Here is a 25,638-nt window from a genome sequence, read left to right as displayed (position 1 = left end):
TGTAAAACACAACAAGCCACAAAGAATGCTGCGACTTTTTAAGGACTGTACTGTAAAGTGCCTCCTGATCTATCCAAACACCTGAAGCGCATTTTCAGTAATATTTTTCTTTGTAATTATGTATGGTTTGCAAAAATGGGAACTGCTGCGTCCGTTTAGATGAGAGAAGTGTATACGCTACATTATGGCCAAGCATGCGCCCCTAAAATAGCATCTGAATAACGCGCTACTGACTTTAGACTAGCGCCACTGACTTTAGACCAGGTTTTTCTGGGTCAGTGGCGGAATTGTTTTCTGAAACTGCAAAATAGCACCAGGTAACGTTTGCGCCTCCTCTTTTCGCTGAACCGCCCCTGGGAGCGCAAATACATTCCCTAATTTACCGACGTGCGTCTGTGGAGGAAAAAGTCCGCTGTGCGTCGGGTGCAAAATAGGAATGATACATGCGTCGGTGTACAAAAGCAATTGCGCTAAGTGCAAGATAGGGCCCTTAATGACAACAGTCATGAATTCTCAAAATGACTCCCTCATGTTCATGACAGGTGATGTCATAATAATGACGGTGTCATGTCAGTCTTATGCACATCCCTTCAAATAAAGTGTTACCTAAATGTTTATTTAGAAAAAAAATACATTATCATATTGGTGACCAAAGCAAGAATAAAATGTTTAAGAAACAGTGCTCTAAGTGATGTGACGCGTTTTTTAGGCTACAACATTTTTTGTCACGTACAGTAAACTCCTCACTATCCAGGCTGCCTGTCCCCTGAACACACGGTCTCTGTAGAAAGCCCAGGCTACACAAACGCCAACAAAAACATACCTCGCCAACTTGTACCACGAACCATAACAAACTGTGTTCCAGCCAATAACGGACAAGAAGGAGTTGGTTGAGTCATGAATATGCATTGTGGAAGTAGCCTACGTGCTAACGCTACAGCAGTGATGGCTCAACCAGCGGAGCCAGTCATCATCTCCCATCTCTCTGCCAATCACAGGAATGTATGGCACATGCATGGTCAGTGTGCGTGTTGGTGTTTGGTGGAGCAGACGGGCCCGTCAGTAACATAATCTCTATTGTTGTGGTTAGCAGTGGGCTGTTGAGTGAGAGCGCTGTTTTCTGTGAGACATTGCGACACATCTGTAGCACTGTTTTGAGTGCTTTAATACACCGGAACAGTACAGTGAGCATGTGCAGCCTATATGTAACAGATTTGGTGCTACAGTATGTGGCAGCAGTCAATGTTCCAGGCTGATGATGAAGATGGTGATGTATTGTGTTGTTGTGTGTGTCCATAGCGGACTTTGTGCTGCTGATGTGTGCAGCCCAGCAGTGGAAGGTGTTTGAGTGTGAGCACACGGAGGACTGGATGGTTGCTGCTGGAGAGAACACAGACCACCCTGAACCAATGGAAGGCCGGCTGTTTAACCCTGCACCCAACTTCATCAACTGCAGGTAAATACAGCGGATGTCTGTCTGTCTGATGTATCAGTCATCCACAGTTGAACCTGCTGTTTGTCTGCTGTGCTCCTGTCATAATTTATTTTCTCTACTTCAGAGAGACAGATCATTTGACTGTAGTCCGTGTTAAGGAAGGGAACATTTCTGATAAGGATATATCTGCCACTATTTGTCTTTTAGATTATACATCTAACATAAACAAACCTTTGTTTATAAAGTTTATAAAGTACTCTTTAATTAAGATATTAAAACATGCCAAGATATTTAATAAGCAGAACCTTTTGCAGTTAAAAAATAAACTTTTAAAAATGCATGGGAAATGGTAAATTAGGATTAAAAAAATAAGATTTAAATATTTGTATTTTGTATTAGCTCAAATCAGATGTTAATATTGGCCAGGCTGATGTGTAGTTGGGAATAATGATTTCATAATTTAGCTGTTGGTTGAATTACTATTAATAGAAACTCATGAAGAGTAGCAAAATGCAAATTTGATATGTTGAGAAACAGGAAGTTGGACTTTAAAGGGTAATTTTTTTTTTTTTTAAATTTAACATTGAGCATATTTCCCTATGTACTGGTGTCTAAGTGACTAATGTGAACAAAAATCTTCGTCATTGGTTCAGTATTGATCGAGAACGCTGTAACCAGCAGCTGCGAACCGGGCTGCAATGTAATAATATTGGGCAAATGCGCATCGTCTATTTCCGTCCATTAAAAGTGCTGTTTTTGCCGCTGACAGGCTCAGATTGTTATTATAAACATCTGACCGAGAGGTCACGTGACCAGCAACAGCAATGGACGCAGATAACTAGAGCTCCTTACCCACCTTCGCAAAAAGCAGGTCTCTTTGTCGTCTAAACTATCTACTCGGACAGAGAAATCTGCTAACATGGCGGCGGCTAACAGAGCGGTGTCTAACATAGCAACTGATGCTATTGCAGTCCCGAACATGGAGGACTTGATCGCTTTGTTGCTTGGAAAATCAGTGGTCTAAAACGCAGTGAAGAGAGCGCTAACGGAAATTAATGCCTCGCTGCAACACATTGGTGCAGAGCCTGAGATGCAGGAAATTACGGTACGTGATCCGATGCAACCTGACTGCGGCACATTCGCGATCCAGCGGCATCGGGAGCTTGAAGGGGCACAACACAAGCTACATGCTAAAGGCATCTCAGACTTGCTTATCTACCTGGCCACCCTGAGAATGACCCACGGAGGAAAAGAGTTCACCTTCACTACAGCCACAGATAGAGGCGTTTTCTGTTGGGAGTTGGATATGGAGGACGGAATGGAGGAATATCCAATATCGTCTGTTGCCGACGACGGAGCCAGAGTATAGCAGAGGGACTTTGCGTCTGGTGCTGGAGCTGGCGGCGGGACCGAGGCTGGCGGACCCAGCGGCTGTGGACTAGCGCCATCATGGCTACTGTACCAAGTTTGACTTGAGGACACTGTATGTAAGTTTTGGAGCCAAGCTTTAAAGGAACATTTAACCAGACTGTAAGAACATGATGAATGCTGGCTATTCAGTTTATAGTCAATGTTTGTTAACATTTAACCAGACTGAAAGAACATGATGGATGCTGACTGTTCAGCTTATAGGGCCCTATCTTGCACTCAGCGCAATTGCCTTTGTACACAAACGCATGTATCATTCCTATTTTGCACCTGACGCACAGCGGACTTTTCCCTCCACAGACGCACGTCGGTAAATTAGGGAATGTATTTGCGCTCCCGGGGGCGATTCAGCAAAAAGAGGAGTCATAAACTTTCCCTGGTGCTATTTTGCAGTTTCAGAAAACAATTCTGCCACAGACCAGGAAAAACCTAGTCTAAATTCAATGGCGCGTTATTCAGATGCTATTTCAGGGGCGCATGCTTGGCCATAATGTAGCATGTGAACAACGCGCATACACTTTGCTTCTCTCATCTACACGCAGCAGTCCCCAATTTTGCAAACCATACATAATTACAAGGAAAAATATTACTAAAAATGCGCTTCAGGTGTTTGGATAGATCAGGAGGCAGTTTACAGTACAGTCCTCAAAAAGTCGCAGCATTCTTTGTGGCTTGTTGTGTTTTACACATTTCTATGAATCATGGATGTGTTGATGACATAAATGAGGAAATATTAGAGGATTTAAGGAAATGTGATGTTGAACTACGGTGGGATTGGACACTCCGGCGGGATCTGGTCCGGGAGTGGCAACTCACGATTTACTCCTGGTGGAGCGGGTGGACGGAGATGGAGTGGGGTGAGGAGGAAGGGGCACAACAGGAGCAGGTGGTGTTTGTTACTCAAACTACAATGGTGTGTTTTTCACATAGCTTATTTCAGAATTTGATAGCTGGTTGAGACCTAGTTCTAGGGTTTTTGTAACTCCATTCATGTTTAGCATAAGAAGTTCATCAGACCTGTTTCAACGTACCTGTGACTTTAAACAGGAGGGGTAATTGTGGGCTGGAGTTTACGCGTGCTGCGTTTGATGTGGCCACGTATCTTACAGATGGGGTATGGGGCCAGTCTTAGAGGGTTAGGAGATTTATTTTATTTTTTTATGTTTTTACCACACCTTGCTCAGATCTAACCGTTCACCCTTTGCTACAAATTTATCAGCGAATTTCAGTAGGCTAACAAAACATGTATGCATGTATATTTTGAAGATGGCTGAACTTTCAATCCTTTCAGTTAACATCAGGGGGCTAAACGGGCTGATTAAACGAGCTAAATTCCTGGACTACTTAAGAAGAAACAATATAGATGTAGTGCTTATACAAGAGTAGGGTTGGGTACCGAAACCTGGTGCTAAAAAGGCACCGGTGCCTAAACGACCAGTATCTACCGGACCGAATAGCAACGCAGATTTTGGTGCCTCATTTCGGTGCCAATTAAATGCCTTCTGTGCTGCTCTCTGATGCTCTGAAACAGACGTTAGAGGCAACAGAAGCTGCGTCACTGCATGTGACGCTAGTTAACACTTCACTTGACAGCAGGTAACGTTAGCCTACCATTAGCTAGCAGCTGGATTAAACAGTTAAATTGCTGACAGCTCAACGGTGTAAAGGGTGTCTGTATTTCACTGTAGAGGATTCCAACAGTGGGACGATAAGCAGTGTGCAGCTGCCTTTGTTGGAAAAACAACACAGACTTGAAACTAGTAAGCCTCGTGGTGCATTCAAAGTTATTGTAAAATACCCTATTCCCTATTCCCCCATTTTTTTAAAGTATCAGTTTAGGCACCGTTTAGGCACCGGCACCATTTTAAAAGTATCGTTTTAGCACCGGTATCGGAAAAAACCCAAACGATACCCGACAATAGTGTTGGGTATTGTTTGGGTTTTTACGTAAAAGATGTAAATCGCCTACAAAATAAATACAAGATTTCTGCTTTATCTACATTACATGTCATTTGCTGATGCTTTTATCCAAAGCGACTTACAATTGCTATATATCAGAGGTTGCACACCTCTGGAGCAACTAGGGGTTAAGTGTCTTACTCGGGGACACATTGGTTGATGTATTGGTTTGGACAGATATTTAGAAATTATGTTTAGGTTCAGGTCGGGCTCAGTCACATCAGCGCGATAAGGCATTGAACATTTTAAATTTAAAAAAGCTTATGTAGGTGCGCGCCTGTTTTAACGTGCGCTTGTTGCCCCCTATGCGCTGATGCGCTCATCTGTTCACATTTCCGAATGCCTTCCTACAGTTGCTTAATAAAAGCAGGCTTTCCACACAAACAAACGTATGTGTTATTAGTATGACAAAAAAAAACAGATATTTTAACTGTCAGGCTCAGGTCGGGCTCGGACATAAATATCTTAGTGCCTGTTAGGCTCGGGCTGGGTTCGGTTACTGCTCTGTAAGACGCAGGGCTGGCTCGGACAGAAAAATGTTGCCCGATCCGCACTCTATTGTAGAGTTTACCATTTTGTGTTAGGGATTTTGTATTTTGTGTTTACAGTTTTGGGAAAATGAGCCAAGATAACTGTAGCTTGTTTGTTACTGGAACATAGGGTCCAGGTTGAAAAAAAATGAAGTTACCCTTTAAATCACAATTTGTCACGCTATCTCTCTCCACTCACAGGTTGTTGATCAAATTGGTATGTTGTATGTATTGTATGTTTGGACATGAAATGTTTCTTTTCCTGTTCCTCCTCCAGGAGTTACCTGGACATGGCTAAAATTTTGGTGTTTCGTCACCTCTTCTGGTTTGTGCTGTCAGTGGTCTTCATCACCGGGGCAACCAGGATCTCTGTGTTTGGATTGGGCTACCTGCTCGCCTGCTTCTTTTTTCTGCTGTTTGGGACCAAACTATTGGTCAAATCATCCAGGACCCGCCTCGCCCTGTGGGACTGTCTCATTATCTACAACGTGGCAGTCATTGTATCTAAAAATATGTTATCAGTAAGTATAAAGCTCATCATTGAGTGCTAGTTTGCAGCTTTTTGGGGGCTCCTTGGTTCCTCTGACTTTTTGTCTTGGTAATTTATTAAATATGTTTTATACATATATTATATTTTTTTATATATATTTATATATGATGTTGAGACGGAGGTTGTTGTCTTGGCAGTGTTGTAGTACTCGAGATTGGTCTTGGTCTCAAGACCGGTCTTAAGACCAATTTTTGAAGGTCTTGGTCTCTTTTCTCGGATAAAGATGACTCTGGATTTTATTTCAAGACCACAACTGCAGGGCTAAATTGCCTGTGCATTTTCTGATTCAGGCATATGTGGTAAAACTTGCAAATGCAAACAATAACTTGACTCATATCTAATTTGAAATTTGTTACCGGAAACCCCCCTCTCCCTGCCCCCACTCCCAAGAAAGTGAATGCGGAGACAGGAGAAGAAGCTCTGGCTGTCTAACACAAATGTGATCTTGGTCTTGACTCGGTCTCGCCCTGCCTTGGTCTTGGTCTTGGTCTTGGTTTTGGCTTTGTCTCAAACCCTCAAAGTCTCGGTCTTGTCTCGGTCTCCATACACTTTGGTCTTGGTGATGACTTGGTCTCGGTTTAGGTGGTCTCGACTACAACACTGTGTCTTGGCACCAAGATGTCAGGGTTCTGACCACCTCTCTGTAGAGGTCAGCTCTATTTGTCTCGTCGTCGGAATAATCGGAAAAATAAGTTCCTGTTAAAGTTCACACTGCATCAACATTGTGAAAAAGGGCTTCGGCGGAGGTCTCTCGCAGAGTGCCCTTCTAGTTATAATTTACAAAATAATTGCTCATATTAAACAATGTGAAAAGTATTGTAGTACAATTACCACTGTTGATAATCACACTATTCTCAAGGATAATGGAATGCCATTGTTATGAATTTTGAAGAGGAATCTAGACAGATGCATGCAAGTGAAAAAATACTGAATTGTGTATTTCTGTGTGTATGCGTGTGCGTGTGCGTGTGTGTGTGTCTGATTCAGATCCTGGCATGTGTGTTTGTGTTTGAGATGCAGAAGGGCTTCTGTTGGGTGATTCAACTCTTCAGCCTGGTTTGCACAGTCAAAGGATACTATGACCGTAAGTGCTTTAATAATAATAACTATAAACAATGACCGTGTATACAGGTTTCTATAGTATCTATATCTATAGAATAAAGCAAAGGTGATTTCAATCAGGTTTTCAATGTAAGATGTATTTTCTGTCTATAGCTATGACTGCGCATTCAAGTGCTGATAGTCATGTCTTTGAAGTAACAAAATTGCATTCACATGCTGTTTTATCAGAAAGTCACACCTGACAGAAGCAGTTACAGATTGTTGTGTTCTGCAGAATGCCTTTTTATTTCGGTATTAGGTATCATAGTGTGTTGGGTTCTTTCCTGACAGCGAAAGCAGTGAGTGACAAGACCTGCAGCCTGCCGGTAGAAGAGGCCGGGATCATATGGGACAGTATCTGTTTTCTGTGCCTGTTGCTGCAGAGGAGGGTCTTCCTCAGTTACTACTTCCTGCATGTGACGGCAGAGCTGCAGGCTTCTGCCAAACAGGCCTCGAGGTAAGACACAATAAACTGACTGTGAATGTGGAAGCTTATGCAGTGGTTCCAATGCTAGGGGGCACCAGATTAGTAAATTAAAATATGTGAGTTACCAATGGAGTAGTCAGACTCAAGTACCACTTGAGCATTAAAAACTTGAAAAATATTCCTTTTAAAGTACATTTAGAACGGATAAAAAATATGTAATTGATTTGCAATCAATCGCAAGACAACTATGGACACTCATACGATTAAGCGCAATTAAATATTTTAAATGATTGACAGCCCTAATTTAAACCAAATCAGAGAGAAAGAAACTTATGTCTCACAACTCATGTTCACACCAAGAACCTAAACTGTGATGTGAATAGTTTCTTTTGTTGTTGTAGTTTGTCCATTCACTTTTATTCTTAATATTTGGGGACAGTATCTGTTAAAAAATTTTTCAGAGCTTTAATATGCATGTCATTGACTCCTTCTGAATGAATTTAGCTCAGGTTTGACTTAAAGGTCCCATGACATGGTGCTCTTTGGATGCTTTTATATATGCCTTAGTGGTCCCCTAATACTGTATCTGAAGTCTCTTTCCCAAAATTCAGCCAGTCCCACAATGAGCTTTCCATATGTGCCATTTCTGTGTCTGAAGCTATTTAGAAGGAGAGGGGGGGGGGGGGTGTGGCCTTGACCAACTGCCTCCTTATGACTTCATAAGGAGCAAGATTCCAGATCAGCCAATCTGAGCTTTCATTTTCTCAAAGGCAGGGCGGGATACTCAGGCCTCAGTTTACACCTATCACCATTTCTACCCACTGGGGGACCATAGGCACCCTGGGGGAATGCATATTAATGTTAAAAAAACTCATAAAGTGACATTTTTATGCCATGGGACCTTTAACCTACTTAACAAGAAAAGGTGACATTTATTATACTGCATGTACCCCTGGATGTTTTTTTGTTTTATTGTTTAACCACATTGAATCAAAGTAGATTCAATTTGGCTTTATTGACATATTTTTTGCTCAACAGAAGAAAAAAACCCTTTAATGTCAAAGTGAAAACAGACAGATCTCTACAAAGTGATCTTAATTCATTACAAATATTCATTACAAAATACATGTTTGCATAAGTGCATATTCACTTAATTTAAAAAGGACACTTATTCATCAATTCACAATCATCACTGTTATGGCAAAAAATAAATTGGTGATCTGCCCAAGTTACTTTCATAATGGACAAGAAATGTTGAGAGTGCGTAATTTTCTTTCCCCATGAAGCTGTTTGCACCAGCATAAGTGAAAACAACATCTGGTTATTTCAGATTACAGGTGTACACAATGAAAATAGGAACATTCAAAATTATTAACATTTCAAGTACAGGTAGACCATTGTTTGGTCCCACATTTACAGGCTTCTATTATGAATTTGCCACACTTTCTTTGTTAATTGAATTGATGCTGCTGTAGATGTTGGCTCCCCAGTTACTTTCTAATGGTAGTACATGGCTAACAATTGCAATGACAGTTGTTTCTTCCTTCCAGGGGGTTTGAGCTCTTTAGAGCCAGTATCGTGAAGAACATAAAGTTCCACCAACAAGCCGAGAAGAAGTCTCTGTCACAACTCAAGAGATCGTAAGTATTCACCGTTCAGTAAGTTCAGCTGATGACATTTGCTTTTGGGAGCTGGATGATGAAATTCTTAAAAATTGAGTATTGTACCTTAAGGCCTACAACACTGTAGGCAGGTGAAGGCACTAGGGATGCTTTTTGACCTCAGGAACTTTCCCCCTGAGCTAGAAACCTTCTGAGGAACTCATTGCTTTTCGACTGGAGGGACCTGGGTCTAAATTAAGTTCTGGGCACATTTTTCGGGGACATTTTACCCCCCCAAAAGTCCCTGATTGGGGGTAGTTATTACTTTCTGAAAGTAAAGAACCCTAAGGGGTGGGGTTTGCAGTGATGACCATCTAGGGCCACTCCTGAGGGCACCCCTACAGTGGGGTACTGTTGGTCAAAGTGGGCGTGGCCTATGGGTCCCACGTTTGATTCACCACTTACACTAATGTGAGCAACTTTAACTTGACAGGGTAGATGTTCAATGGGTCATGGACCTCACCCACCACATGTGGACCACTAGGTGGCTCTATAATGTGTTGTTGACTTTAACTCCCACATTACACATTAGAAAACCTTACATCCATGTGTTTCTTGAATCAACCTGAATCACGATATAGGCCATGCTCAATTCCGCTAAACTCAAACTCCTCCTAGGCCGTGTGACCGATCAGCACGAAACCTGGTACCTGACTGAAAGTTCTTAAAAGAATTTTAAAAGTAAAGTATGCACATTTTACAACCAAACTAATTTTCCTAGCTAGCTACCAAACACAAACTTTATCATATCTCGGCCAAATTAAATGCAAGCAAAAACTTGAGATTATTATTCAACATCCCACTACGATGCTCTGTACCAAATTTGGCGAAGATCAGCCATTAGGGGGTGCTATAATCAACGTTTGTGTTTTGGCAAATAACTCAATGCATATAAATGGGACATTTGCAATTGCAATTTCTCTGCCGTCGTAATTGCTATCAACATGAAACTTGTGACGCTTGTTTGGCATGCTGCTCTGAGGCTCTGTATCAAATTTGGTGAAGATCAGCCATTAAGGGGCGCGATAGTCAACGTAGATGAGTTTTGGCCCTTTTACTCAATGTTAAAGGGATATTGGCAATGGCAATGTACCACAGACCTTGCAGCTCACACCTCTTGATATTTACTTACATTTGCCTCCCCACCGTTCCGCTTTGTGTTCTGCTTTTGCATGCTCCCGGGTCGTCGGGGGCGACTCGCGCTGAGGAGGCTTGGACCCTGTCATAACTGCTTGCAGTTCTAGTTTTACATTTTGTAATTTTGTACAGACATTCAAATCCTACTGACTTTTTTGCTCTTCTGATTTTTCCTGTAGCTCCTTTATGAGGTTGTCATTTTTGTCAGTGAAAAATCAGATGGTTTGCCATTAAATGTGTTAAAGATTTTCATGGTGCCCACACCACAAAGTTTTCACTTATCCAGTGGAATGTCTTTGCATCTACTTGATTAGCACAAATGTTCTTCCACACCAAAGTGGGAAAACCATTTCTTTATAGACCTGGCTTTGTGCATGGGACATTGTTATGTTTGAACTGTTGACACAAAGTTGGAAGAAAACTTCTGTCTAAAATATCATTGTATGCTGTAGTGTTTTTGTTTTTGTGGGAAGGGTGTCCACAAACTTTTGGCTACATATATGCAAAAGAAATTATCTCACAACAAGGATAGGTTGCATTCAACTTTTAATCTATTAAAACATATAAGCTATTAAGGTTCAGGGGTTTATAAATTAATCAAAAAGAATGCGTAGTCTGGCTCTATTTGGTACACACATCTTTTATAGTATCAAAGTCATTCAAATGCCCAGTCCACTTTTTGAACTGAAGAATTTGTGTAATTAACAAATTACACAAGATCTTGTTTGAAATCAATCTTCCAACATAATGTAAATGTGGCTCATTGCTCTGGGCCCACCTGGCTTCTAAACAAAATACCGCATATCCTAACCAAATTAAATTTGTGGATTGGATGTGGCACCTGACCTAAATATACCATGGTAGGCACCAGGTAGATATAAATAGAATACATTGCTTTACAATAGCCCACAGCAAATATTACTTAAGTTAATAAGTTTAATTATTCTGTCTCTTGCCCTTTCTTTTCCTGTCCTCTTCTCTCAGGATGCGGCGAATTCGCTCCAAGCAGCAGAAGTACAGAGGTGGACACAAAACAAGTGAAGATTCTCACGAGAGCCAGACTGCTGGTAGGACTCACTAGTTTACTCGTTGACTGGGAAAATATTCGGCAAGCAATTGGAATACTAGTTTACAGGCAGTAAATATGTCATCTGTTTTTAGCTGTAGCTGCAGGGGTTATCATTGACATTTTAAAAACACTGAACCCAGCAGTGAAGTGCATCATTCGTCAAGTTTATTTATATTTTACACTCAACGCGTGTTACATATTAACTCATATAATTGATATGATTTTCCAGAGCTGATGATGGAAGTAGCAAACAAGTGAGCCATCTCGCTTCCTTCTCATCTCTGCTGAGAGTTGCACATACGCAGTAACAACGGCAGTTCCATCTGTGTAGTAACTGTCACTTTTCCCGCCACAAATTTCAAATCAAGAACTCTATCACGCTACATGAATACATGAACATTACTGGGGGCGGACTTGACAGGAGAGGGCAGAGAGGCAGTGCAGGAAGAAAAAAAGTGGGTCCATGGAGCTGTTCACCAATGCCTCAGTGGCCAATGAGCATACGATTTTCAGAAGGGCACCAAGTACAAACAGGGGAGCCATGGTCGCAACCCTGATATACTGTATATAATTGTTTTATTGTAAAGCATGTTGCAACTTTGTTTTTGAAAGGTGCTATATAAACATAGTTAATAGATTATCATAAATATGTTCTTGCTAATCTTATAGGCAATATACCATGAAATCTACTGGGCACATTCATGTTTCCATAAAGATAAACCATTTAATTTTATGATCCAATGGCCTTCACTCTAGCGCCACCCTCGGGTTATATTTATGTATTTAGGTATTAGGTGTGTTCAGTATTTTCAGAACTTTCAGTCCTATGGTTCGCTCACTTTTCTCCAAGCCTTCTTGTTTTTTGTTCTGTCCTCTGTAAAGTACTGATGTTTAGTCGTAGAGCTCTGGGTGCTCAAAGACAACGACCATTAGTTTGTCAATTAGACAATTAGTTCTCCATATCTCTGCGACAACAGGAGAATCTTAACATTGATAGGCTTTTGTGACACAGCGTCACACGAATCTTTCGCCCAAGTTGAAACATTTCAACCCAAACGGACACGTACTTGCGCAAATTTGTGTCTATTGCATAATTGATTTTGCATGTATTTGCTGTGCGCGGAAAATGTGCTTTGTCTTTAGTTGAACACACATTAAGATTAGCAAATCATTAGGTAGCACTTTCTCTATCTAATCTGAACCTTATCTTGTTTCCTTCCAGACACCCAGACAGACAAGAAGAGTTCCAGGAAGAAAAAGTGGCACCAGCCGTGGTTGGACCATGCTAAAGGTATGACAAACACTCTGTTTTGTCTTGAATTACAACAAGTACAAGTAGTCCTTCTGATCTAACTTCAGATCATCTTCATATAGTGAGATAGATGACATTGTTATGTGTTTCTTCTACTCACAGTGCTGCACTCTGGAGAGTACTACCTGTTTGAATCAGACACTGAGGATGAAGAGGAGTCTGAAGAACAGAAGCCTCAGAAACAGACTGCCTCTCAGGTCAGACACACAACTGACTCACAAAATGTATTCACTTATATATAATATATCCATGTAGCATTTCTATGGGAGTCATTTTCATATTGACATGTTTGTCATAATGCATGCCAATGTGCAGTTTACTACCAGCTGTATTGTAGAGTGTGTACCTACAACATGAGCAGAGACAGTCCATTATCAGGTTGCTACAGTAGACAGTTGTATGTGGAGTCACATGTCCACAATATCTGTTTTTAAACAATTAACTGATGTTGTATACTGCATACAGTTTTAGTTGTTATACATTTTTTTTATAATTTTTTTGGAAATGTTTAACACTGCTATGGTGAACATGTTTTGTTGAAACTCTAATTTTCATATGTTTATTGTGTTGTTTCTTCCCCCCTCAGTTGGCGTACCAGGCGTGGGTGAGCAGTGTGAAAACAGCTTTGAGAGAACGTCAGAGACACCAGAAACAGTTGAGGAGGATTGAGAAAAAAGAAAAAGAGGGAAAAGGAGGAGTGGATTCACAACAGGAGGCTTATTCTGTGACAGGTTAGATATTCTTACATCCCTCCCTTTTTATGTCTCTGTGCCGGAGGCGGTATGTTTTCAGTTTGTCTGCCAGTTCGTCCATCCATCTGTCCATCCGTCCATCTTCAGTCTTGTGAACCAATATCTCAGGAACGCCTTAAAGGACTCTCCTCACATTTGGCAAAACTGTCCACTTAGACTCAAGAATGAACTGATTAGATTTTGGTGGTCAAAGGTCAAGATCTGTTTTTGGCCATAACTCAAAAATCTTTTCACACAAATGTCTCCTAGGATAAAATAATTAAGTGATGACTATTTATACCCAAAGGTAACTTCACTGTGACATCTGAATGTTCTGCCAAAATGCTTTTCTGGCCATTATTCAGAATGGTATTGCCTCCTTTTCTTCGATCACAAAAGTTTCAGCTATTGTCTTATGTTCCACAAATGATTTCCCTTTTAAGAGACTGGTATGGGTCCCCTAAAAGGACCATATAGCAACGCATAAGGGAATACTTGAGCAGCCAGGGACGGACTGACAATCTGTGCGTTCGGGAAAAGTCCAGAACGGCCGTCGGCACAAAAAAAAAGTCTAATAAAGCAATAAATAACAGCCAACATCTGGGGGTGCTAATACGATCACTTACTGTATATGCTACATATAAAAATACACATCCTAAGGAAATCTCTAAGGTGATCTTTTTTTCTATGGCGTCCTTGAATGAAAATTTAAGGGTAACCTTAGCCTAAGTCATGGGTGTCAAACAAATTTTAGTTACATACAGGGCCACATACAGCCCAATTTGATTTTAAGTGGGTCGAACCAGAAAAAACATTGTATAATAACTTATTAATAACAACTCTCCCTATCTTTCAGTGTAGAGGGGTACAAGTACATAATAAACAATCAATTTACAAAACAGATGATGAACAGCCTGAGATATCTTAAGAAAAATAAGAAGAGAAAAATAATCTCAGTGTTTAACTGTATTCTGGCAGCTTCCAGGTATGAGTGGGCAGAGCTTGTCCCTCCCTCATTACCACCACTGAGGTGCCCTTGAGCAAGGCCCAACCGCTCCACTGGACATAACATAAAGGTTAAATAAAAAATAAAAAGAAATTTAGGCTTCCTCTGTGAAGAAATAGAAACTGGTCAATTTCTGGAAAAACCAAAACTCTGTGTCCACTTTTCCACTTTTGACAAATCAGCCAGCAGCTCCTGCATGAACAGTAGCCTATGTTTCGCAGTGTACAGTCTGTACGTAAGCATGTGGGATCTATTATATCGTATCCAGCATAGGGTATAGTCTATGGGGACACTTCCCTTAAATTGCATCCCCGGCTCCTCCACTTGCTTCCCTTCCATGCGAGGAGAGAGGAAACGAGGAAATATATTTTAGAGGGATGAGACATCCTTTCCTCTGAAGTGTCACATCTGTGAATTGGTCAGCTGTATGGGCGGAGTTAGCAACGGCTTTCAGCTGCACGGCTTCAGGGAGGGTGCTCTTGTGTATCCTTGCTCATAGCTCCTCGAAGATCCCTCCTTGATGCTCGCTCCTTATTCCTCGGCAAGAATAAGAGCTTTGAAATGGCCTTCACGAAGGAGGACCAGAACATCTTCCGGTTTAGCCAAGGACCGAGGAGCTATCAAATAAGGGATGTGAGATTCAGCCCAGGACTCTCTGTTCCAGGACCAGCAGGCACAGATGCATCTTCTTCCCCTCAGCTTTCACCTTGCTGAACTCTGCATTACAGTTTTTGCACTTCTGGTTAGATGCTACAGCAACTGCATTTTGTTGTCTCAGTGGGCGATGGAAAAGTTAAATCTAATCTAAATGCATATATACCACTTAGTAATCATATAGACTAACAATAACATAAAAAAAAGAGAAGACAAAAGGCTTGCTTCGCCCCTTCCATAAACCACAAGCCCTCTTTCAAAATATATATTGTACTTTAATTACTGAGTAATTTGTTTAAAGTGTACGTTTTATATTAATATGTGCAGGTTGTGGTGACAATGATGTGTTTGAGGAGCCTGGGCTTCAGGAAGAGGAGCCAGAGGAACAGGAGTCTGGTTGGTTAACATTTTCTTAGCTTTCACCATCACAACATGCTGTTGTTGTTTCCATTTAACAGTGTGTAGTGAATGAATGGCTTTCTTTGCGTAACAAACAGATACTTTAAGTATATTGATTATGTGTTCAGAAAGCATACAATCAGTCTTAAAGGGCCCATATTATGAAAAAAAACACTTTTTCTGGGATTCGGGGTGTTCTTTTGTGTCTCTGGTGCTTCCACACACATACAAACTTTGAAAAAAATCCATCCATGCTGTTTTGAGTGAGATACGGTTTCTGAATGAAATGAGCTGGCTAACCACAACCGTTAGCTCGTAGCGTTAGCATGCTAACGCTAATGCTAACGCTAGCATGCTATGCTAACGCTAGCATGCTACGTCGTTCTCAATTGCAAAGCACTGCTACAACACACACAAGTTCACCATAATCTACAAAAGAACTACTTACATGTGCACCCTCATTTAGAAGTCTCCCAGCTAATCCTGCCTTGTAACTGACCAAAGTTGGAGAAACAGGCTTTCTTTTACTGTCTCTAGAGTTAGCTAGCTGACATGCTCTACATCTGAGCTACTGCGCATGTGCGAGTGCAATCAAAGATAGTACAGAAGAAGAAATGAAAAGAGATCTCACTCTGTAGCTAAAACAGAAACCAGGTGAAAAGAGGATCTGCAGCAGTGAGAGAGAGCTGTGCAGTACAACAAAAATATGGTGTTTTTTTGAAAATTAAACCATGTAAACCTATTCTGGTACAACCTTAAAATACAGTTATGAACCTGAAAATGAGCATAATATGGGCGCTTTAAAGCTGCCTTCACATGATCTGCGATAAAACCGCTCTGCGCTGGCTGTTCCATTGATTACCTTTTGAGGAGAGCGGTGGAGACAACTCGGAGGAAGCACTACCCTTGACGTGAAACACTGCTTTTAAATTGTGGCAGAGCACTGCGCTCAAACTTTAAATTATTTCAACTGGCAGAAGCATTAAAGGGTAATTTTGGTATTTTTCAACCTGGACCCTATTTTCCCATGTGTCTAAGTGACTAATGTGAACAAGAATCTTTAAAATTGGTTCAGTATTGAGCAAGAACACTGTAACTGGCAGCCGTAAACCAAGCTGCAATGTAATCGTATCGGGCAAATGTGCGTCATCCACTAAAAGTGCTGTATTTACCGCTGACATGCTCAGATTATTATTATTCTTTGAAATTCATGCCATTTTTGCCACAGACACGTTCAGTGTCGGACAACATTATGGAAAGGATCCCTTCAGAGATACCTTTTTGAAATTGCTATTCGCCAAACCCACCAGACTACATTCAAATTAATAAATGAAACATTCATTTTAGTGTGTATAGAGCCATCATATTTGCACATGTAAATGGGTGAATTAAGGGTTTCTTTCAACCAAATCAGAGTGGTGATTGTTGGATTAGTGAAAAGATGAACCAAGACAGCTTTTGATGGTTTCATTTTGTTTCTGTCCACTTTGAATTGTGTATTTTATGATGATAACATTACTGTTTGGTGGGTTTTGGCTATAGTGGTTTTGGGGATGTTTCTGGTTAAACAAAAAGGATCTTACTCTTTAACAAGAAGATCGCTCTCTGTAGCGATACATTCTCATAATGTTGTCAGACACTGAACATGTCTGTGGCAAAAATGACACGAATTTCAAAGATTGTTGTTCCCATCGGTCAGACTTAGACACAAAAAAATAGGAAAATATGTTCCAGGTTAACGAAGTTATAATTAATATAGTATAGAAAAAGTACACACAAACCTGCTAAATGTGCAGTCACAGTTTGCTTCCTTTACTGTATCACCTGTCCTCTTCTCCTTTCCTGATCTCTCTCTCTGTGTGCTGCAGGTCACGGTGAGATGGTTCAGAGGATCTTGGATATATTGCGCTTCTTATTGGCCATAGTTCTGGCCATGGTGGATGGACTGACTCATTGGCTCAACCTCCTGACTAAACAGTACAGAGAGACATCTACTGTTATGTGCAATGAACGCTACTTCATCATACACAAGATACAGCAGGTAAACACAACACATAGATGTTTGTTGGGCAAACACTGATCTTTGGAATTGAACATTCAGCACAGACAAACACGGACAATCACTAACTTCAGTCTGTCTCCCTCTGATTGGCAGCATCTTACAACAGCAGACTCCACAGACGACCAGGTATCTCAGGGTAGTGAGTGTCCAACACTGGAGACTTGTTTGGATGAGACAGATGTAGACTCCAAAAGATACAGGTTAGTGTGGAAAAGAGTGTGTGCCACTTAGGGCTTGTGTACCGAACTTTAATACTTTTTAGGCACCGACCCAAACAGCCTCCATAGTATCACGTGTCAAAGAAATGCCTTGTCATTCAATACTTAATTTTAATACCTAAGGAGTAAATCTCAGTATCAGTATCAGTGAGCCAATAAGCATACAGCATGCTTGTACCAAGATCTATCAATGCTGGTGATTGGCTGTCTACACATTGTAGAGGCAGGCAGAAAAAACTCTGTTACGCAAAGACACAGGGTTCACATCTGTGTGTAGTTGTGAGTTTTTTGTGTCAAATAGGTGTAAAGGAGCTGAAAAAAGTAATGGAAATTCTATCATAATGTGTACTGTTGTAATTTCTTCTTGTTAAAGTGGCTAAAAGTAATTTTCAGCTTGTGTTGATTCTTGCGGCCCCCAAAAGCAGTAGTGTTTTACCACACCTGCTGTTGTAAAAATCATTACTCACTGTATTAGTAGCGTTACCAGGAGGTCATATAGTTAAGATGAATGTTTTGCTCAGACAGAAAATTATTCATTTACAATAAGAGAATATGTTACCGATGCGTCATTGCATTTCAAGTGTTGCATACGGTAACTTAGTCTACTTTGGATGTATTGTGAGCTAAACCGGGTATCACTGTCACTGTTTACTGTGTTTGTTATGCCCAGCTGTTTCATAGGGGGCAGTCAGGGGGGCTTTCAATCCTTAGTTTCTCAGTTTTTATATATTCATAATTTTATCTGTATGTGTTTGAATCACTCCTTAAGCTGCCTTGAGGTGGATAGCAGGGGTGTGACAGGCCGGTCTACCCCCAGGCCAAGGCTCAACAGCACTGGGAACCTCTTGAGTCCAGAACCCCCATCCATGGATCTGGTACCAGTGCCATCCAATCAACAACACAGACATTCCAGAACAGCCAGCGAGCTGCTGGGAGACAGGTAGATACTGTGGTATTCTGGATCAATCAAAGTATATTTCCAGGATAATTGCCTGACATGACGTGAGCCACATGTCAGATGACCCTTACTTTCCGCTCTCTGTGTGTTGAGCCAAACTTTGTTGGTAAGAAACAGCAAAATGAAAATGGGTTTAAAAAAAACATTTAATGCAACAATCCTTTCTGGGAATATTGAAAAGATTTCAAAAAGAACATGTTTATTGCATTAACTATTTAACTGGGATGTTTTGGGATTGATACACTGGTAAGAGCAAATGAGGTTTAACTATGTATCCAGCGAACTTAAATAGCTCATGTTACTTTATTGTGTGAACAGTTAACTTCATTTAATATTGTATGTGCCGTTTTTTTTAGCTGGGTGCAAAAGTTCCTCCCTCAGGCTATTTTTGCACAGCCACCATTGTTGTGCTAGTTTAGCGCCGCCCAAAACAATTGTGATTGGTTTAAAGAAATGCAAACAACCCAGAGCGTGAATGTATCTGTGGTGTAGCCAGACCTTACTCCACAGCGCTGTGGAGGTCTGGCAATGTGACTAATAATATGAATACTCATGTCTTAAGAAGGCCAACACTGATTTACAGTGACAGTGGCTACTGGTTTCATTTGACCACCTTGGTTTCACAGTGTGTTGTGTGTGTAGTAGCAGTAATACCACAATGTTTGAATGTTGAATGTGTTAAAAGGAAAACTATATATTTTTTTTAACTTGTGTTTTATTTTATAGCCCCCACCATTGGTTCTTTTAGGTATTAAAAGACTGGTGATGTAAAATACAATGATACATTAATAAAAATTGATGGTTGTGACTTCCCCTTCTCTCTCTGCAGGCAGTTCTTCATTGAGGAGCTAGAACAGAGCAGAGAATTCTACAACAGCCAGAGCCGTCTGCTGAAGCTGCTGTTTGCCATGTATAACCTGCTGGCAGCCAACTCAGAGCTAGTCTGCTATTTTATCATAGTGCTGAACAATGTGGTCAGTGCCTCTGTGATATCACTGGCCCTCCCAATACTGGTGTTCCTATGGGCTATGCTGGCTGTTCCAAGACCAACCAAGAAGTTTTGGATGACTGCTATAGTCTACACAGAGGTATGAACCCTGAGAGACCCACTTCACAAACCTAAGTAACTTATATGCCATGAACCATCACAGTAAAATTGTGCAATATTGTTTATATAGTTTCACTGCATGAGTGAAAACATATTATCAGTGGCTCTGAGGTGCAAAACCTAATATGGATTTATGAAAATTTGTGGAATGACACTGTGACAACCTCACAAAAAGGATCATCACCAATTCTACAGCTCGTCTGACATATATTCATTCTCTTTAAGCTCTTTTTTTGGTTTTACAGGGCACATAACCTGCTGAAGCAACAACAGCAATGCCACTGTGTGATTGCAAACTGCAGTGTCTCGATGCTATCACATCAATTTACAGTTTGATTTGTCAAGTGTTGTGTTTACAGCTTGTTGTCCTGCACCTAAGTGGCCAAAAATACAAGTTGATACAGCTATTAAAAAATAACTGAACTGATTTAAATTTTCACTGCTTATAACTGATTTTATAATGCTTTTAGGGTGATGATGTATCTAAACTTTGAGAACAAGCAGTAGTCAAAAGAGATTAATTTGATTTCAATAACAATTAGGGTAGGTTGCTTTAAATAAATAATTACAATAACAAGTTATACTGTAAATAATCTAAGAAGATTGAATTCAGGGCGGTCTGCTATGACATAATGAAAAGCAAATTTGCACTCAACCATACCCTTTTGATCTCATTATCTTAACCTTTAAAGCATCTCTTTTAATTTTTTGGTCATCATACAAAATGTTATATTACTTATTAACTCGGAAATCTCTCACCTTTGAATTTTGAATTACAGTAATGAGTCCAAGAGAGGTGGGATACAGGTCACAACAAGCATAGAGATGTTCCTGACTGGTCTGATGGGGAAGATACTGTTGCCTACTCTGTGCTCTTTCCTGGTCTGACTGGGGGTACTGCTGTTGTTCTCTTTCCAGGTGATGGTGCTGGTGAAATACCTTTTCCAGTTTGGATTCTTTCCTTGGAACAGTGTTTATGAGATGACTTTAAATGAAGACAAACCTTTCTTCCCACCTCGTATCCTGGGCCTAGAGAAGACTGACAACTACATCAGATATGATCTTCTTCAGCTGCTGGCTCTGTTCTTCCACAGATCCCTGCTCATGGTCAGTTAATATTTACAGTGATTACAGTGATGTTTAAGCTTGACAACCAGTAAGCAAGGACACATTAAAGTTGTGATCAGGGTAAAAGCAACAAGGGCACAATTAGCCACCTTCCACTTTTCAAAATATACCCATTTGTAAATTTTACAGTTAGACTTGGGGCTAAAAAATGTCCTCTTGCTGCCAAACTATTACAATCTGGGTGACACAATACACTGACTTTATAATTAGAAGCAGCCATTGGACCATTTCAGTAGGCTCTTTGCTAAGCCCCACTAAGCTTTGAATTCCAGTATGGAGTTCACAATGATAATGATAGCATTAATTATGTTCCAGTCCTAATTTTTGCACAGAATTAAGAAAAGCAGGCCTTTAATTTTTACGTTTGATATTTTATCAGATGTAGCTAATTGACATCAATTGTATTAGTTAGTCAAACTATCTCTGGCTGACTTTTTTGGTTTTCCCAATGACTCAGGTTAAAATGTAGATTTAGAGTATGATGGCTACATACATTATATCATGCAAAACTCCAAAGTAAACTGACAGTAAAAGCCACACCGTTCTGGTCCACATCGCTGCTCTGTGTGTTTCAACCTGATGTGGGTGTGCTATTCAATTCAGTTCAATTTTACTTATAGTGTCAAATCACAACAGGAATTATCTCAGGACACTTAGGAGAAAGTCTAGACCACACTCTATAATTTACAAAGACTCAACAATTTCCCCCAAAAGCAAACATTTGGTGTGACAGTGGCAAGGAAAAACCTCAGACAGACCCTGACTCTTGGTAGGCGGCCATCTGCCGCTGCCGGTTGGGGGACATACTGATACAGATATACAGATATAGAGAAATATAATTCATAATAACTATAGCAGCTGGTATGATGAACAGTGGAAATTATAATAACAATAAAGATAATAGAACTATGACTAAAAATAGTAGTTTTAGAAGTGCAGGGCGTCGAGCAGGACAGCAGGACCACAGAAGCAACCATGATTTAGGTGCCAACCCAATCCAAGGAAATCTGCGAGGAGAGAAAACAGAAGGACTCTGGGGAATAAGCTCCCCCGAGCTAAGTTAGTAACAAGCACTACTGGGACATTAATGCACACATATGGAAAGAGAGAGGAGCTTAATGTGTCAAATGAAGTCCCTCTGCAGTCTAAAACTATGGCAGCATAACCAAGAGCTAGTACAAGGCAAACCTTTGGGGTTGGTAGAAGAATCGGACATCAATGAAGAGAAGCAGAGATGAGGAGGGGGCACCGTGTCTGCAGCTACACACTGCCTACTCTTAAGCTTTGACCAGTGCAATGTATTTTTACCACCGCCAAAGGGGGTTCACAAGGTTCAATATTGGGTCCTGTCTAATAATAGTACATCCTTAATAACAAATTGTAATGCCCATCTCTATCTCTAGTTGTGTATTGCCTTGTTAATACTGCATACTCAGTCACTAAAATCTATAAGAGCCCTGAAACGCAAGGGGAACAAAGTTTACATACAGGTTTATCTCCTATGTGGGGCGACATTTTAAAAAAAATTACATGAGCCAGTTACTTGGTGTGTAGGATGTAGACACCGAGTGAAAGACAAAATGAAGGAAAATGGAAATGAATTCATCTGGAAATGAAGGTCCTGAGAAAAGTATGAGTGAAGCGAGAAGCTCTAAGTGATTCACATTTTTTGTGGATCTGTATGAACTGAGTCCGTCTCCAACAAACCTGTTGCTGTGCAGAAGAAAATGTGTAGAATATCCGAGATATGTGTTGATTGCTGTTATATCCTCAGCCAGGTCGGGGCAGAATGAACATTCTGATTAAAAGCGGATGGGTGAAATAATACGTGTGTGTGTGTGTGTGTGTGTGTGTGTGTGTGTGTGTGTGTGTGTGTGTGTGTGTGTGTGTGTGTGTGTGTGTGTGTGTGTGTGTGTGTGTGTGTGTGTGTGTGTGTGTGTGTGTGTGTGTGTGTGTGTGTGTGTGTGTGTGTGTGTGTGTGTGTGTGTGTGTGTGTGTGTGTACGCACGCAGCGTTATGGCCTGTGGGACCACGAGGGCCCCCTGGAGGAGCAAAGTCCCTCACCAGAAAGTTGTAAGGATGAAGGAAAAACTAGAAAGGAAGATGGAAGAGAAGAAGAGAAGGGGGAGGGCAGAGTGAGCTCAATATCTACCCTGGAAAACCTGGAAATTACTGAACTGGACCAACTTGAAAAGGTTGGTGCAAATACTTATTTGTTGCTATTGGTTACTGCCCTGTCAATAACCATTTTTAAAGAATGTGTTCTTAGCCGTTGACTAAAACAGTGACATCATGTAATTGCTTATTTTTAAAGATAGTAGTCTACTTTCCTACTTTTTTTTTAAATCAATTGTTTATTAATTTAGGATATTGTGGACTATGTTGAACCGAGTACCAGCTCTGCTGCTGCTACCACACAACCTCCTGCAGATGAACCAGCACCCAGTGGTTCAAAAGATGGACAGGAAACTCCGTCTGGGCTGAAGGACATGTTGAATCTTCCCAGCATTCCAAGGGAGGATAAGATGGAGGGAGACGAAGAGCAGGTGGTAGAAGAAGCCCCAAAGAAAAGCAGCGGTATGCGTTTCCGCAAGAAAACAAAACAACCCAAACAACAGCGCAGCAAAGGTTTGTGGCTTCATTATGTGTGGACTGTGATGTTAGGGATGTGACTCATAACATTAACACTGGCTGCATTCCATTAAGGTGCACCTCATTCAAGGACCTGGTATTGCACAAGCAAAAAGCTACTTACTGCCAGCTTTTTATATCTGCAGTTATTGAAGTAGACTTATTATGCTTTTCTGTATTCTGTCTATAATGTTACAATGTCGGATGTTTGTATTTCACGTGACCAAAGTTTCAAATAATGAGCTAATTGTATTTATTACGTTTTTTTGACAACATATGAAAAAGAATATATATCACATGCATACTAACACACAGACACACACACACACACACACACACACACACACACACACACACACACACACACACACACACACAAACAAAAGGGGGGTAGAGGTACATTTATGCCCATTTCATCTTACCCCCAATTCAAGGAAACCAAAACCCGTAAATGTCCAGTAGTATGCATACAAAAACAAAAAAGACAAAAATCAGTGCATAAATATATGCATAAATACAAGTTGAATCAAATTGGGTCCATATATTGCAAAAGGAGGCCCCAAGATTCTTTCCCATTTGATGTTTTAAATACTTACTTATTTTCTCCAGGTGGATCACTAGAATATATATAGCCATTTTCTAAAACAAGGTGGATTTGATGTTTTCCAGAATTAGTTTTTTTGCCAGAGCCATGCCCATCAATAAAGCTGTTTGAATGTGTAGAGGGAGGATTAAAGAGTCCTCTGAGCATCCAAAAAAAGCCAAGCCAAGAGTGTCTCTCACAAGTGGACTCAAAGTGGGGGATGTTTTCCCTGACAAAATGCCTAATTTGCATATAACGGAAAAAAATTGCGTGAGGTAGATGTACCTTAAGCTTAAATGATCAAAGGATGCAAACTTGATGTCCAAATACAAATCTTTTATACACTTAAGCCCTTTCATAAACCATGTAGAAAGTGTAACGCTGGAGTAAAGGCATAGTTGTAACAAAAAGGTGTACAGTATACATTGAAACATTAGGAACCTTATACAAGCATTTGATTTGAATAAGGATCTTCAGTGAACCTCTGACAACAAAGACTTACTGATTTGGTATCAGATGTAGGATTTGTAAAAAGTAGGGATGGCAGTGAGGCATATGGTTTTATTAAATAAACTCTAGTTTTAGCTAGAGAGGGGCCGAATTGAATGATTCATGGTCCGGAGATCTCCATTGCCAGTGCCCTGGCATTCGCTGGCCAATAGTAATCCTTAAATACTGGAAGACCCAGGCCTCTGTCCCGGATGGCTCTAAATAAATATTTTTATGACAATCTATGCTTTTTATAACCCTAAATAAAATCTAAAATGATTGTCTTCAGCTTCTTAAAAAGAAAAAATCAGCCAAGATAAATATAGGCACATCATAATGGCGTTTACTCTGCCATTATGGATAGGGGTAAGGTCCTCCAATATTCTAGGCTGCATTTAAGTTTGATCTCGCACAGAGCTCTGACACAAACACACACACCCGCACACACGCAGAGCTGCAGACAATGCAAACTACGTTGGCTCTGCAGTTTTGTTGAAGTCACAGTGAGTCACGGAAATGCCGATAAAGTGGTTTCAAGTGTGGTTACAGTTTTTCATAACTTCACGCAGACAGCGTTTGCGATAGGATATTAATGGCGAGCCAAAATCGGTCACGGTGCTGTTGATGTTACACTTCCTCGGAGACGAGCAGGCACAACAGTGGTTTCTATGCCCTGGTGACTGACTGACAGGCTGAGGTTGTTAGGCAAGGCCACTTTATTTCTACAGCTCCTTTCAGCAACAAGGCAATTCAAAGTGCTTTACATGAAACATTAAAGAGCAATTAAAAACGGTCATGATGAAAATAAAACAAATACTATTTTTTTTACAATAATTCAGTTTACCTTATATGTTGCATCTTCAAAAGTGACACTGAATTTGAAACAGCACATTGTAATTTCTGCATCTTTTATCAAAGTATTTATTAGTAATACAGTGGAAATTAGTAGAAATGTGAATATATGGTTAGCATGTTGATTTACGGTGTGTGCCCCTACATTTTCTGGTTGTGCCCCTTAAAATTTTCAGTTGGGGGCCACTGTGCTCCTAGTGAAAAAAGTTA

The 25,638-nt window shown here is 40.6% G+C and overlaps 1 protein-coding gene across 5 annotated transcripts in view; it reads left to right on the top strand.

The window, feature by feature from the left end:
- piezo1 (piezo type mechanosensitive ion channel component 1 (Er blood group)) overlaps nucleotides 1-25,638 on the top strand; it is a 175,763-nt gene that overhangs the window by 121,905 nt on the left and 28,220 nt on the right. For all 5 annotated transcript variants that reach the window (XM_028604250.1, XM_028604248.1, XM_028604247.1 and 2 more), the window contains 17 exons: nucleotides 1,300-1,456; nucleotides 5,630-5,873; nucleotides 6,890-6,986; nucleotides 7,295-7,460; nucleotides 8,981-9,070; nucleotides 11,213-11,295; nucleotides 12,520-12,588; nucleotides 12,712-12,806; nucleotides 13,196-13,340; nucleotides 15,328-15,396; nucleotides 17,268-17,440; nucleotides 17,555-17,661; nucleotides 18,449-18,619; nucleotides 19,467-19,725; nucleotides 20,664-20,852; nucleotides 22,886-23,068; nucleotides 23,240-23,501. In XM_028604250.1, the coding sequence (XP_028460051.1) occupies nucleotides 1,300-1,456; nucleotides 5,630-5,873; nucleotides 6,890-6,986; nucleotides 7,295-7,460; nucleotides 8,981-9,070; nucleotides 11,213-11,295; nucleotides 12,520-12,588; nucleotides 12,712-12,806; nucleotides 13,196-13,340; nucleotides 15,328-15,396; nucleotides 17,268-17,440; nucleotides 17,555-17,661; nucleotides 18,449-18,619; nucleotides 19,467-19,725; nucleotides 20,664-20,852; nucleotides 22,886-23,068; nucleotides 23,240-23,501 (2,559 nt within the window). The remainder of the gene's footprint in view (nucleotides 1-1,299; nucleotides 1,457-5,629; nucleotides 5,874-6,889; nucleotides 6,987-7,294; nucleotides 7,461-8,980; nucleotides 9,071-11,212; nucleotides 11,296-12,519; nucleotides 12,589-12,711; nucleotides 12,807-13,195; nucleotides 13,341-15,327; nucleotides 15,397-17,267; nucleotides 17,441-17,554; nucleotides 17,662-18,448; nucleotides 18,620-19,466; nucleotides 19,726-20,663; nucleotides 20,853-22,885; nucleotides 23,069-23,239; nucleotides 23,502-25,638) is intronic.

This window comes from Perca flavescens, chromosome 17 (assembly GCF_004354835.1).
Source record: "Perca flavescens isolate YP-PL-M2 chromosome 17, PFLA_1.0, whole genome shotgun sequence".
Classification (NCBI taxonomy): Eukaryota; Metazoa; Chordata; class Actinopteri; order Perciformes; family Percidae; genus Perca; species Perca flavescens.
This window is presented reverse-complemented; position numbering and strand designations above follow the sequence as displayed.